The following is a 15019-nucleotide window of genomic DNA, read 5'->3' on the forward strand; positions in this document are numbered from 1 at the left end:
CCGACTCGTCGTCAATAGTCACGAGTTTCACGTAGACCTGGCAAATCGATAGAAAATATCGCTGTATATTATTTGCTTTATGCCGAAGAAAAGTAGAGTATTTTTCTCGAATCTGTAGGAAATTGTGTAGGCCAATAGACTGCTTTTGAACACGTTGAACGTATGTTCTTTCATGTGCGTCGCAGCTGATACCGGAGGGATAAAATTTATGCTGGAAATTGTGAATGATCGAGGAGGTACCTTGGAAGCCGTGGAGGATATTTTCTTCAAAGAGGGGGAAAATAAGGAAATGGGGCACTGAAAATCCGATTTTCAGTTCACGTAAGCATTTCTATACCTTCGATATTATTCTTTCTAAAACATCGTGTTCTCGTTGTCAGAAAAAAAAGATTATTAAAGAGAATCGCAAAGTGCATTAAGGCCAAGCAATTGCAGAGCTTGTTTGCATTAAACGCGTGGTTTGACGCGAGATGCAACGAATATCACAAAAGGATTGTAAACAATGAAGGCTGACTTTTACATGGGCGGAAAATAAATCTGGAAGTAAAAGAGCAAACCCGGTGCTCGGCAATGGTACTCGGCTGTTCGGGCTGTCTGTGGGCGACACCTCGGGTAAATTTTTTTCTTTCTTTTTTTTTTCAACAAAAACGCTTCGCGCCTCTGTTTTCCTCGAAAATATATTCCGTGGGAGAAAGAACGAGGAAACAGGCAGAATTTATTTGTCTCGATCGTATGGCGAGAACGTGGTTAAATTTATCGTTTAAAGATTAACTACGGGCGCTGAATAATTTTCTATGTTTTTATTAAATTGCCTGCATATTATGGATTTAATACCCCCCCAATCACGTTACGTAAATATTCATTTCGCTATCGATTTCAATCCACTTTCTGACTACAATACTAGCAAGAGCGCCGCTTGCCGTATCAAACCTATTTTTATAAAGTTTCGCGTGAAAAAAACGTAGAATTTCAAAATAATTCCTTACCGGTAATAATACGAATTAGAAAATAAACTAATAATTAAAATACGCAACGTTGATTCGCCTTATACGAGGTCAGCAAACGCAGGAGGGTTAAATGGCAAGAGAGTCGCGGGGAAAAATGCGAACGTGGAAATTAGACACTCTCCCGGGGCGGATTTGACTATATTAATCGGTAGTAATTTGTCGGTCCAGCGCGTATGCGTGCCGTCGAGAGTAATTCGACTAGAACTTGCTAGGCGCCACGTTACTTAACTCGATGCATCGAATCGCTGCAAGCCTTCTTAAAAGATTAGAATAGGTCACCGGTGAAGGCTACGAGAGATCCGATCGTTCGAACGTCGCAAAATGAAGTGTAACGTGCCGCGATGTGCCGGGAATTCAGGACGGAAAGCGTTCCATCTCATTGTTTTTTAGCTCGATCCGGATCGATAGTTTCGTGGTCGTTTCCCGTCAAGTGCTGTTATTTGTCTATCTCGAGTGTATTGACGAACGAGCAATAAGATACGATCATTACAGAAAGGGAAGTGGAGGCAGTAAAAACTTCCTGGTACGCATTAGTGATGAACGAAGTGCGCGATAAGATAACTTCGTTGCGGCTTTTATTTTTTTTTTTATACTTCTTTGGAGAGTCATGATCGTTCGTCGTTACGTCAAACTATAATTTTTGCCGACTTAGCTATTCCGTTGCAACGCAGAACGTTCGGTACCATTACAGAGAAAGCGTGCAATCGTTTTCACCTACCTCGGATGCTGTACAGCGTAAAAGGCGAAAAATTTTACGTTATTTTTCCTTATATTTGAGATACGTAAAAATGTTCCCGGCGCGCCACGGAATGAGTATTAACGTATCACGGGCGTCAAGCACTATTAATCCCGGAAAGACGGGGTGGAATCGTTAGAGCAAATGCGCCATCCATCTCCTAGCTCGCCTGCGACCTCGCCCTAACTTTCTGCTGTTAAAATCTGAAGGAAAACTGCCGGATTCGCCGACTCGCGTTATATCGTTCCGACGTTACGTTCGTACTCGTACGGAAAAACAATAGATTGCGGGAACTATTGTTTTCCATTGGGCGCCGCGCGCGTGGAATTAAACAAAAAAAAAGGAAAATAATAATGCGGCAGGACCAGGGCACAAAGGAGAGCGTTGAATTACACGGATGAATCTTTCAGACATGAAATTAGGCATTCAATTTTGCGGACCTCGGATCCTCGTCTTGCCGTGGTATTTCAGTTCCACCATTCGGACACAAATTAACGTTCTTTAGAATTTCGTGCCACATTTTTTTCCCTCTCTTCCCCACCGCTTAGCGAATTATCTGCCAACGACAAAGTGGACGATTCCGCCTGCACTCTCGCTGTGTATATTCGAGATACCAAACAGACTTTTTTTTTTTTTAAACAAATCGCGATAACCGGGGTCATTAATAACGTCGCGAAAAATGCGAATTTCAGGGATCTCAATCGTGATACTTGAATTTTTCAAGACGATACTGTACATCGAGTTAAAAGTGCTGTGCCTCCATACGCGAAAAATTCTACGCTGATTGTTCCGGACAAAAATGAACTCGCCTCAGCGTTTATCGTCCGTTCGGAAGATTCGAGTTATCGTTTCGTTCTCGTCCTGCTCATTTAATTTAGTGGTCACCGGCGCCTTTTTAATGCATAATCTGAGGTTTCCGTGGACGATTCCTTAAGTCGTTTGCCTACGAATTACGCAATTCATAAGTTAAAGAAGTTTAAAGTTGGACATCTCCTCGGACAGCTTTCTTCCCCGAGGACGTTCCGAGTTTATGCAAAATAAGTTTTACCTCGGTGTGGCTTTAATGCAATAATTACTTCTGAATAAAACGTAATTTTTTTTAAAGTCATGTGCGATTAAAGCAGTTATCCCTATTGTCAAAGATCAGAATTTCTTCATTTAATGCTCGCTCTCAAGTTTGCCTGAATTTTAAACATTTTATATGGATACCGTTTCCCCTCCTCGCCTCGATATTATACCGTGAATAATTACGCTGCTGCCAATATGGTGAACCCTCTTTGTGCTTTGCTGCACAAGTAACGCAAAGGGGCTTCGGTAATCAACTGAAAAGCAATCTACAGAGGTGCCATAAATTTCTATCGAAGGGTTTGGCCCTTAACTAGGAAATCAAAGTACTGCTCGAAATTACACATTGCAGCACTTGGTGCCGGTTACGCGAAAACGATCGATCGTTATTTCGGACGATAACTCGCCACGGAATTTCAGCCTGTATTTCTTCAAATAACATTTTGTCGGGTATAGATGTTAACAAGAAACGAGAGACACAACGAAATTTCGAGCTAATTAATTCCGACCATCCCGGAGCGCGGAAAGTGGGTTGAAAAGCGTTTCTAACGAGCCCGCAACTGGGCCAATTGGTAGCCGAAACGCGAACGGCTTTCCGGAAATGGTTTTCACTGGTTTGCGTTCGTGTCATTTCGCGCAAACGCGCGGAATTTGGAAACCTCAAGGGGCGGCGCGAAACGAAGTTCAAAAGTCGCGGCAAGAAGCAGAGAAAGTCGGCTGCAAATTGCGAGGCCGATGGATCGGAGAAACGTAAAATTGCGCGTTTCTTCGGAAGGGCAAAGCGAACCGCTATCAAAAACCGCAGAGGCAATAGTCGGCTTTTCCTACTTCGACTTGACGGCGATAAGCACGGGTTACAGGTCGATCCCTCTTCATTGGTATGCTAATGAAGCAGTTTCACTTCCAGTTGACTTTTGCCATTAGACCTCTCCCGGCGAATGCCCTCGCATTCGATGCAAATACATTAAAATTTTACTTTGAAATCGTACAAACATACGATTGCACCGTCCGCAGAACCGAGCGGATAGGATTTCGATGCCGAAACGCTGGAAGGGTGCCGGAAGGGTACTCGAGGGGTGCTCCCGGGGTGCCCCACGATGGATGCTAGACGGGCGACGCGAGACAGGACCCCCCACCCCCTTCTTTTTTAATGGAATGGTCAAAATAGGAGCTTCCGCCCATCGCTTGACAGGCATCGATAACAAAGTAAGCTCCAGCAGTTGTTATTGGTTTCCGTTCCAGGGGCGGTATTGACAATCCATTAACTCGGTGTCATTCGATTGCGGTAAACTGGACGGACGGGCGAACTGACAAAGGGGCGCATCGAGGTGACGCGGAATACGCCCGGGAATTTATTGAAATCCGCGATTCGATAAACTTTAATGCCCAGGTTCGATATCGGAGGTAGAAAATCGGGGGACACCGTAACTCTTCCCCGGGGCGTTTCGTATCGTCTTAATTCCGCCCGGCCGAAGGGCCTCGGCCCCGAACACAGGAGAAATTTGCTCTTCCCTCCTTTGTTTGAATTACCGTTTCCATTCTAATTTCCTCGCGGGGAGTTTCGGCTCGTTCTAGCAACTACCGTAAAAGTCATTTCGAAACATTAAAGTCCGCTCTTCTTATTAGTTCTTGCGCCCACGATTCCTGCCCCGATACTCCAGGCCTCGTATGCACGTCCTAGGTTACGTCTACGCGATATTTAAGACGGGGGTCTTTCTCGCGATAAAACTGCGCTAACCTCTTCCACCTGGACTAAAAAAAAAAAAATTGTTTAACGCAACGTCGAGAGCATCCCACGGCACTGTGTGCCGATTTCATCGACTAGAAGCTCTCCGATGGTGCCGGGAAAGAAGCTCTTTTAGGCTTTTGTTTGGAAACCTCTGATGGCAAAGTGGCTTTTAGTGGCTTTGACCGTTTGCAGATGTGGAGCCATTTTGCCAGTCAAAACCAAACCAAATTGCTCGGTTCCGGCCGGACCATGAGGTAATTCGGATGAACAAACAAGCCTGGAGATTGCTCGTCCGATTTTTAATGCGTTTTGTTCAACTTCGACTCCACGAAGAACCTACGACAACGGGGCAACGTCCACGTTTGAAACCAACGATAAATGACGATCCAAACGCGTTCATTGGTATCCCGTTACGACGATTATCGAATGCGCACAATTATTTACAAAATGATGGAACGTCCACGGCAGGCTCTGAAATTCCTTAGGACACGTCGGTGTCAAAATGTAGTCCCATTAATGTCTCGTACATTGCAATCCCCTGATACGTTGTCAAAGCAACAGCTTGTCGGAGCATTTCAATAGCAGTTCCTGGGATTACAATGTACACTAATGGAACTATATTTTGACGGCGAATTATCCCGAAACGTGTCCTGGATCCCTTACGGGCATCCTATCGTACTTTAATCAAAACGTTTTATGTTTATTTCGCTGGATATCATCCGATTTCTCGGGAAATGTTTATCACGAAACGTTATCTCTGCCGAACGTCGCAATATTTCGATTAGTGCCGTTCGCGTTTCCGGGATAAAGTGATAAGTACGGGAAAAAATCCATGGATGATCGTAGTTGGGAGAAACATGGATATTCCGCAATTTTATCATCGGAGCCACGGCGAAATCGAGTTTGCAGATGTCACGTGAAATAGGACAGCTTAGGGTAAATTATGCACGCAGGGTGCATCGATCCTCGTCACCGAGTCGGTTGAAGTTCTTACATCCAACTTCCACATGAATATCGTACACTTCACCTAGCCTGTAGAGGACGTTTGCCCTCGAGTGAAAATTGACTCTCGGAATAATTAGAAAGATGTCAGGAGTCCGAAGGGGACGGCAAACGCGTGAAAGACGAATTCGTCTTTATTTGACTTTTTAGACCTTGCACCTCGACGCTCCGTGCTGTTCTCTTCATTAAATTCCCTTCTCCGGAATTTAATGGAAAATGCGGTACGTCCAATTTTAATTATTTCAATTAAACGTTTCCTTCTCCTTCTTTGTATTTATTTGGTAATGTTTCTTTCTTTATTTGTTCAGCGTTTTCTCGATTATTTTTAATCGCCAATTAAAATGAATAGGATGAAATCAAAATACGTGTATCTCCCCCTTCTTTTTTTTTTTGGTTTTCAAGAATCCCGCGAAAAATTCACTTGGATCAAAGGCACTTTTCTCCCTTATTCAATCCGCCGAACTGAAGTTCGCCGGAACAATCGGAACGACGGAGCTTGCAATCGGTGCTTGTATTATTAATCGAAACGATAAAAGCAATAAGCTAGATTTTTCATGCCGAATTTGTAAGCGGATATTGGAAAAGTTGGCTTCGATTAAAGGGGATGTTCCCGTTTGTTCAGCTAGGTCAACGGGAAAAAGTGCGCAAAAACGTGCTGCTCCAGTTGGTACGTTTTTTTTTTTTTACGCCGTTTTCGTGAATTCATGTACTTTTAACCCTTTCGCTATTACGAACGACTTTTTAAAGCCACTCGCCCGAACTGCCGCCGAAGCGATCTCTTTACACGTCGAAATATGAGGTTTTTCCCTCGACGGTGTATTAACATTATCCGAGGTGTCGAGTAAAATACCAAGTGCACCCCCGATCTCTCGAACGATATTTATGAAATTTGATTAACATTATCTCGTTTATACGTGGCAAATATTTTCACGAATTCGTTCTCGCGGCTAAAATCGGGCTCGAGAGGGAAATACATTATTTGATATTTAATTTGAAATAAAAAGAGGTTTATTTCTCCGTAATTATGATTTGCAAAGCGGCATAAAGGATTAATTCAAAAATCCGGTCATGCAGAAAACGTAATATCCGGGGAAGAATTTGGTCGACCAATGGAAAAGCGAGCTCGACGATATTTTAATACGTCGATCATCGATGACCCTCGCGGTATCGTCAACGAGTTGAGAATTATCTAGGAATAAATAACGCCAAGTACCTACTCCGCGATCTCGAAAAATTCGCGTATGTCGATAACGTCCCCAAGAAGGCAAACGAAATGACGCGATTTAACTCCCAACTAATGCACACGTAATATGATTTGACATCCAATTACCGAGCCGGGTCCCCGAAATCGGTGATCGGTAAAACGTCTCTCCTTCCAAAGCGCAGCGTTTCCGGGCCGAGGAAGCAAGCAACGTGCATTGGACGGAGAAATTAGCGGAGATAAATTCACTCACTGCAAACGTCGGTGTCCTCGTCCGAGCCATCGGCGCAGTCCTTCTCGCCGTCGCAGTGCCAGGCGTCGGGGATGCACCTGCCGTTGGCGCACTTGAACTCCGAGTCGGTGCACCGCTGGGTCGCTGAAACCCGACCGAATCCGTCAGAATCCGTCGCCTCGGCGGAGACCGACCGCGCGATCAGGGCGCAACAGATCGCCCAGCTCAGGAGGGCCGGCATATCGCCCTCGCCAACGATCCGGGTAGCTCGCGCACGAGAGTCGTCACTGCACGGATTTCGTACGCATCCGGAAACTCGCGAACACTCGAGAGTCGGCCCCTCCGGACGGAAGCGAGAAACGATCCCCGCGGCGAGAGGCAAACCAAGAGTCGAATTCTTGGCTCCTCGCTCATACCCCGAATATACCCCGAATATACCCCGAATGTATTCCGGAGATTTTCCGGAGATTTTCCGAGTCCCGAATCCGCGCCGACCGCCCTCCGAAGCACTCCGGATGCCCTCGCGCTCGGACCTTCCCAGCTGGCAGTTGGCAGCTCCCAGCTGAGTGGCAACAGCGGCTGCAGCGGCTGCAGCGGCTGCCGTGGATGCTGTAAGACCGCGGACGCGACGAGCCCTGCCCTATATATATACTCACACACCGGCGAGTGGCGCACGCACGACGCACGCGAGCGCCCCTCCGTCTCGTCTCTCTCCGGGCGGTTTCCCCGACTCTTTGGCAACGCGTTGCCGGAATATCCGATCTCGTCTGGAGATTTGCGAGGAACTAGCCGGTCCGGTTCGATTTGGCGTTCGATATTAAATTTTGGTAAACGCGAAATTCACGTTTGCTTCGGTTAGCGATCCCATGCCCTCTCCCCCACCCCGTGTTCTAGCTCTCTTTGTCTCTTCTCTGTTCGTTTTTACCTCGAGGAACGCGTTGTTCTCCCCGGATAATATACGTTTCCCTGGAAATTCGACCCTACGTACATTCTTTGCTCGGTGAAAATCGAATACGTCCACGAAACCTTTTGTACTTTACCGTGACCTTAACGATACGCGTCGACTCAAATTGATTCACCGCGGCTCGAAGAATTATTGCGACCTTGAACTCGCGACGACGTAAAGCCTGAGCCTATAAATCGATAAAAAAACTATAGACGGACCCCCTCTCACTTTACGAGGGACCCTTGCCTTCGGCACGAATCTAATAGTTTGAGGATGACCAGCTTCTTTCGAACAAGGAATCTGGACCATACGGAGAAAGCGGAAAAAATCTGATGCAATGGACGCGGTGCGTTGCCGCTTTGTCCCCGCGTCGAATAGTATATCGCGTCCCACGCGTGCCAGTAATCGAATTCTAGGTATCGATAAATCGGGACTCCGGACTACTGGCACGCGAAAGGCTCGATCCGCTTCCTAATATCGACCTTAAAACCGTGGTCGATTCCGTTGTTCGCAATAAACTTGAAAATACCTCCGCGCGATCGATCGACCTTGCCCGTGCAATTACTTCGACGTCCTCGTAGCTCCGTCTCCGTGTGACTAATAAATCCAGTTCCTACGATCGCGAGGCAAAGGGTAAAATCTCAAAGTTCGATCGACGAATGCGCAAAAATCGGATAAATTGCGGGAAACGATGTCAGCCGCTTGGCGGTAAATGTAGCCGCTGCGAATACGTTGTCCCGCCGTTTGGGGATGCAGCTAACATATACCGTATTACCATGATTATGCCCGAATTCTCCCACACAATGATTATCCGTAAATGCGCGTATACCCCGAACGGGTGATAATCCAATGACCCATGGAGCCCGAATAAAAAGTACCGAACGAGCCGACCAATCGCCCACGATCCCGGACGGTCCAGCCAATCGGGAATCCATAATCGTTGGTTTCGGAACGATTCAGGGCTTTTCGTTCCATTGAATCGGTCTAACGTGAGCGCACGATGTCAAAATTTGCAAAACGTCAGTCCTCGACCTCGTCCATTTTTGCTTCGAAGTTCCAGACGCGATTTTTTAACGGAACTTACCTATCGCGATTAAAATGAAATTCTCTCGTTTCGTCCCCCGAAGGATGATTTAATTTCCGACTGCAGGGAAGACGAGATTAAAGTTCGGCTCCTCTTTTGGGGCACGTCGGCCGTGTTTTCGCATCGGCGGATCGGACAATTGCGAAACTCGAGAGATCAAAGATACGCGGAAAAGCCCCTATCGATTTCTCGCGGATACCGCCCGTGTCCCCGATTACGTCCACGACGGTTCCTCGGGGATTCGCGATTTAAGGAAGTTTTAATCGGGAGTCGCGCCAGGCGGAAGTCGCGAATCGCCCCGAGACAGACCGGCTCGCCAAAGGAAAGGGATCCCTCCCTCCCGAGGGGAGGGAAAAGAGAACGCCCGATCGAGGCCGGTCTTTCGAATCGAACGCCATACGAGAGCGGCATTCTTGTCTCCGACCAGCCATAATCGCGTCTCTCCATCCTCTTCCCGCCCCTTCCCCTGGTTTTCGAATCGCGAGTAAACGGGGAGTAAATGCCCGCGTGCTCCATTTCGCTCGGACGTATGCCCTTCCGTGCCCACCGGGTTAAAGATATGCCTCCTGGAAGCAGGACGAAAAATGAAAAATTTCCCCGGAATGCCTTGAATTTCATCGATATCATCGCGCCGCGTCTCGTACGATAATAGAGCAGAATCTCCATTATCCGAATACCTCGCTATATCCGAATGCTCCGTGGCGCGAATATTTATTATTCAAATATTCGCCCCAGATCAATTTTCCTCCCTCTATACGAGATCGAAGCGCATTTTGACAATGTTATCGAAAGTGGGAGAAAGTGCAATTTTTTTTCTATGGGATCATCGTACGATCAACATTTATTCCGGAAGTAACTCAAACTTCGCGTACGGAGGCGTAACAACGTTACCGAATATGCGACGAAATAAATGTTTCGGACACTTTACCGAGACGTTAAAAAGCGCAGGAGCCATATAATTGAAACGAAAGAGAATTGCACTTGCATTCGCTTTCGCAATAATGCACGTAAGAGGGCACTTAACATAGCTTCGATATGTTACCGCTTAAAATATTCACGATCGCTCGCTTTTTCACCTTCCGGACATATTCCAAGAATAGTCGGGGGCTAGCCATTAAGACTCGAACTACTCGAACGCATTGGCGTGGACGTTGCAAAGCAAATTCGTCACGAGACGGTCGGTTCATCGGCATAAAAGGAAATTTACGCGCGAAAGAGATTACCGGGAAAGTCGCATTTATTCGGCGTACAAAGTATCGGTAGTCGATCCGCGTTACGCGAATGCGCGAAAATGTCCAACGCTGCGGTATAATAAAAAATGACGATACCACTTAGCGAGCACAAATCCAAGCTACTTTGGACAACCAAAAGTTGTGAATTGTTTAATGCCCCACTCCCGTAAGCCAAAGTACCCTCGGAAATACGTAGATGATACTTAAAAGACTCGTCGTTTTAACTACTTTCTCGGGTCGTAACAACGTTAGTCGAAAGTACCGCTAACGAGACGCACCGGTGGAAGCTTTTACTTTTTCCCCGCAGCCAACTCTATTAATTCGTAATAAAAAGTCCGAGTAGCGCCAACTATTTTCACCGTTACATCCCACGCATCGGAACCGAGGGTAATTTTTCCTCGCACAGCCCAAAAGTGGTACCAAACGAGCCGCTTCGGCGAATCGAAGGAATTCCGCATACGAATAAAATTCAATAGAGTTATATGAAATTGAAAAAAAATAAAAATATTTTACTTCGCCGTTTAATTCGATAAACCGATATCCCGGGGCGAGGCACGAGCCTAGACGGAAAACCGTGCAGATACCCGCGAGTACCTATATGTAGGCATATGGGTCACGTGCAGTCACCAATCCGTGTCATGCCATGAATGACCATAAACGCTTACGGACTTTTGCGCAGCGGGACGAACGAATCGAGAATGTGACATCGATAATCGATTCCACGTTACGCGTCATCCGATACGTCGAATCAAGGTGAAAAATGACCCGTTACTTCGCTAATTCCCTCATACCCTCTCCAAAGATAAAAACGATTCGTCTCCTAGATTTTCCGATCTCCTCCCTCCCGCACGTTTCGTTCATTCGTATTTCCGGATATTGGAACCTGGGACCAGCCACGTGATCCTGCATCCTCCTTTTCGAAATGGCCTGGCAAGTGCAGCCGAGGGAGTACGTTCGTAATCTCTTCCGACCGTCGTGAAAGCCGCGCAAACCGTTTGCTGCGCGAATTAACGACCTCGTTTTCCAAAAACAAAAAAGACGTAAAAAAAAAAAACATAAACCCTCGGAGAGGATCGGAGTTTGGCTTATGCCGTTGCGCTATTAAGCTCCGGAAATTTTTTTTTTCCCGACGAGGGACGAAAACCAAACGTTACGGATGGTCGGCCGTCCCGCCAGGATGACCCGAAGAATTTTCGAGGTCGTCCAGGGCGCGTCCTTCGGAGGATTTATCGCGGCTCGAAGGTGGATCGCGAACGATAGGCAAACGATAGGCAAACGTCATCGAGACCGGAAGCGCGGCTCGGGGGAGAAAATGGTCGAGTCGGGATTCGGGCGCCAATGCGCCGCGGCCTGTCTTGGCCGTGCTCTCCGTGTCCCGGTTCGACTAACGAGTATGCCTGGCTTTCACCATAATTATACGGTACAAAGGGACCTACGGGCAAGCCGGCTCGACGAGAGACTGATGCAACCCGTACGGGCCTTGCACTACAAATTACGCTACACGGGGTCTGGCAGAGGGCTTGGAAGAAGGTGGTGGTCAGTCGATCCCGGGCGGGCGACCGGCGCGGCCGAGGACGGGGATCGGTGCAAGACCGCGAGGAAATTGCGTCTTCTCTCTCCCCGCCTCTCTCCCCCTCTCTCCCCGCCGTCGCTGACGATCGAGTATGCCACGGAATCCCGTTTCTTCCTCCCTCCTGGACGGCTCCAAGGTCGCTTCTTTCCTCCCCGAGACGATCCGGACTTTTTGGGCTTTCGGAAAACTACCGGGCCGGGTCTCGGTGGCGTCGAGCGGAAATTAAGTCCTCCGGTCGGCTCCCCAAGAAACGACAGCGGGCGCGAGCATTTCGTTCGGGAAGGAAGGAGGTTCTCGGCTGGCCCCCCCCCCTTTTATTTAATAAATAACGCGATATCGCTAGTTTTTTTTTTTTTTTAATCTCCGTGTTCCCTGTTGCGATCCTTTTTACGTTTAACCGTCTTATGCAAGAATGGGAGGGTACTTCGTCATCGTTCCATTTTTATGATCGAGTTGCCTCTGCCTGTATCGATGAGAAAAAAAAACTAGGTCGCGCTTATTAAAATATTTTTTCTCGTACTTTGATCCGCGAACGCAGTTATTGGCGCTAATTATTAGTAACCGTGCTCTTTCTTCGTGGCCGAAGATTTTTTAGGAGCAAGACAACGCGAAGTACGGAATAGACTCTCTTGTTTAAGGGGAAGGTCAGGTTTCGGATTAGCTGAGAATTACCGGGAGAAATTTCAGGCCATCCATTAAATCAAGCCGAACGGAAAGTGCTCGAACGAACTCCCGCGAGCCGCTGCGCCGGGCTCGGTCCACGGTTAGACGTTGTTAAATTATTACGTTTATTTACCGAACCGTGCATAAATTACCGGGCCGGGAAAGAAGAAAAATGGCGGCGCACCCGCTGCCCCCGTTAAAGTTGCAAAACCGCAAAACGCGGGTTAAATTCACGTATTACGGGCAATAAGTATACCGTACGCGTTTTCTCCCGTTACCGAGACAAGTAGATTGCGCTCTTTCTCGGTCTCCCGAACGGAAAACTTTTAATCCGAAGAACAGCTACCTCCCGATTCGACGTTTCCCCGGGTCTTGCGAACAGGCAATATTTTCCGGCCAAAATTTAGTTTCCCGGCAATAATCGTCGCGTATCCATTACCATCGTCCACAACGGTCTCCGAAATCGCTTCGGCAGCGGCGATGGCCTGCCATAATCCAATGCAACGATTACCACGGATACGTGAGTTTCAATCTATCGCGTATCAAATTCCCGCGATCCGCTATCCGGAGTACAAAGAGCTCCCGATCGCGATTTTTTTCGCGATATTTTGGTCACCAGGGTCAAAGGATATTTAGACATTAATGCATCGAATAGATGCACGCGCGGAGAGCTAGGTCAAATTAAATCGATAACGCCGCGGCCTATCGCGTAGATATCTCTTTTTGCAATATTTTGGCCAAAGGGTGTGGACGTTTTCGTATCGAAGCAATTAATCGCGCCATGCCGAAGAGTCGAATCGCATCAAATTGATAATGCAACCTATCGCGGGGCCATTGACGCGTAGATATCGGAGAAATGATCATTCGCGGGCGAAACTTTATCGGGTCTCCCGATACGAGTGAGCACCCTAAGGAAGTCGTACACGGGTCTTGCAGGTAATGCTATTTAACGACCGATTGACAACAGGGATTACCGGAGCTTTATGCCGCTCCGAGGCAGGCCAATGATTTTTCAAATCGGACGTATCGAGCGTGAAAACGCTTTCATCGGACGGATTCGGTATTCGACGGGCGTATCGGCTACAAGGTGCTATCCAAATTAGTTTTCGCTTGTTCGAGTAGTATCAAACCCGAATGCAAATGTCTTGCGCGAAATTCGCAATAGGTACGAGCTTTGGTTGCACTCAACGTATGCCCAGCGAGTTCGCGGTCCACGAATTCAACTAAGCTGAGAAATTAATAATAATTGTTTAGGGTCTTTGATCGTGACGTTATGTAAATGCTCGTCTGCGATTAGACTTAAGGACCATTATGCACGACACGTGTCGATTCTCAAAGGTGCTTTCACAAACACTCGAGATAATCGATAATGAAATTGTTGATTTATACTCGAAGGGGTTGTTCAGTCGGCGATAAGATGGCTGAAATTCAAGAGAAAGTTATCGTTCGCTTGTCGCGTTATGAATATGGTCGTGAGAACGTTTTTTCTGGATTTCTGTATCAGCTGATTTACAGGCTGCACCGCGGAACGATTGATTCTATCGCATATTCTTCCACATATTAAAGACGCGAGCATTTAAAACCGCTGTCGGGTCCCACCCGTACGATTGTTTTATAAAAACGTGACAATTGCGCCTCCGCGAAATATATTCACACACTTGGCAGTCCGATAACTATTGCATGTGCGTGCAATTTTGAATGGAAATTCATTCCGCGAAAGCGGTTTCAAATTACTCAATTTACGGCAGAACGAAGCTCCAATTCGCACATGGGTTTGCGTAATGTTATTCCATTCGAAAGTAGATAAATCGAGTGATTAAGCGCATCCATGGGATTGTAGAAATGCGTTCCCGCGCGTTCATCGAGCCCTTGTTATGGGATGGTATGAAAATTTGAGAATGTTACATTTTCTTTTTACACGTTCGACTTATTTCATTCCGTCATCCGATGACGAGGTTCGTTCGTTCTACGTTAGATGGCGGCACGCTTAACTTCTGCTTCAGCTGCTCTCCTCGTTGCACCGCGAGAGTGACAGAGACCAAGGATACGAAACCCACGTGCTTTCCTAATAACTCCCCCTCCCCAAGTGCAGCCAAAGCTCGCAACACTGACTTACGATCCTCTAATTTTAAAAGCGTCCCGCCATATTGAAACTACGTACAAATCGTTAAACTGTTTACTAGGAGGAGAGGGCACCTTGAGTCGAAGATCGCAATTTTCGGTTTTGCAAGCAGCGACTAATGAAAGCCAAACGAACCTCGGTATCGTTCATTCTTTCCGCGGCTTCACTTAGCACAATATAGTAAACGATGATTCAGGCTCTTTTGCACACCGTAAAATTTCATTTTGCTGCAGATCGCGCCGTTACGGAACCGCAGGTATACCCGTTATTTTCATTTCGACGAGAAAAAAGCGACGCTTCGAAATGAAAGCTCCTTCGATTTCACGTTTATATTGACTCGTGCGACCTCTCGCCAAGAATGCTTGTTTCTTATTCATCGAATGATATACTTCCTGCTGCTCGATTCACCGACTGCGCAAGGGGTTCA

The 15019-nt window shown here is 47.0% G+C and overlaps 1 protein-coding gene across 4 annotated transcripts in view; it reads right to left on the reverse strand.

The window, feature by feature from the left end:
• LOC105697950 (very low-density lipoprotein receptor) overlaps nt 1–15019 on the reverse strand; it is a 35260-nt gene that overhangs the window by 12254 nt on the left and 7987 nt on the right. For all 4 annotated transcript variants that reach the window (XM_012421704.2, XM_012421706.2, XM_012421707.2 and 1 more), the window contains exon 3: nt 6994–7116. In XM_012421704.2, coding sequence (XP_012277127.1) covers nt 6994–7116 — 123 coding nt within the window. The remainder of the gene's footprint in view (nt 1–6993; nt 7117–15019) is intronic.

Source organism: Orussus abietinus, unplaced genomic scaffold (assembly GCF_000612105.2).
Source record: "Orussus abietinus isolate OABI.00-Male unplaced genomic scaffold, Oabi_2.0 scaffold1, whole genome shotgun sequence".
Lineage (NCBI taxonomy): Eukaryota > Metazoa > Arthropoda > Insecta > Hymenoptera > Orussidae > Orussus > Orussus abietinus.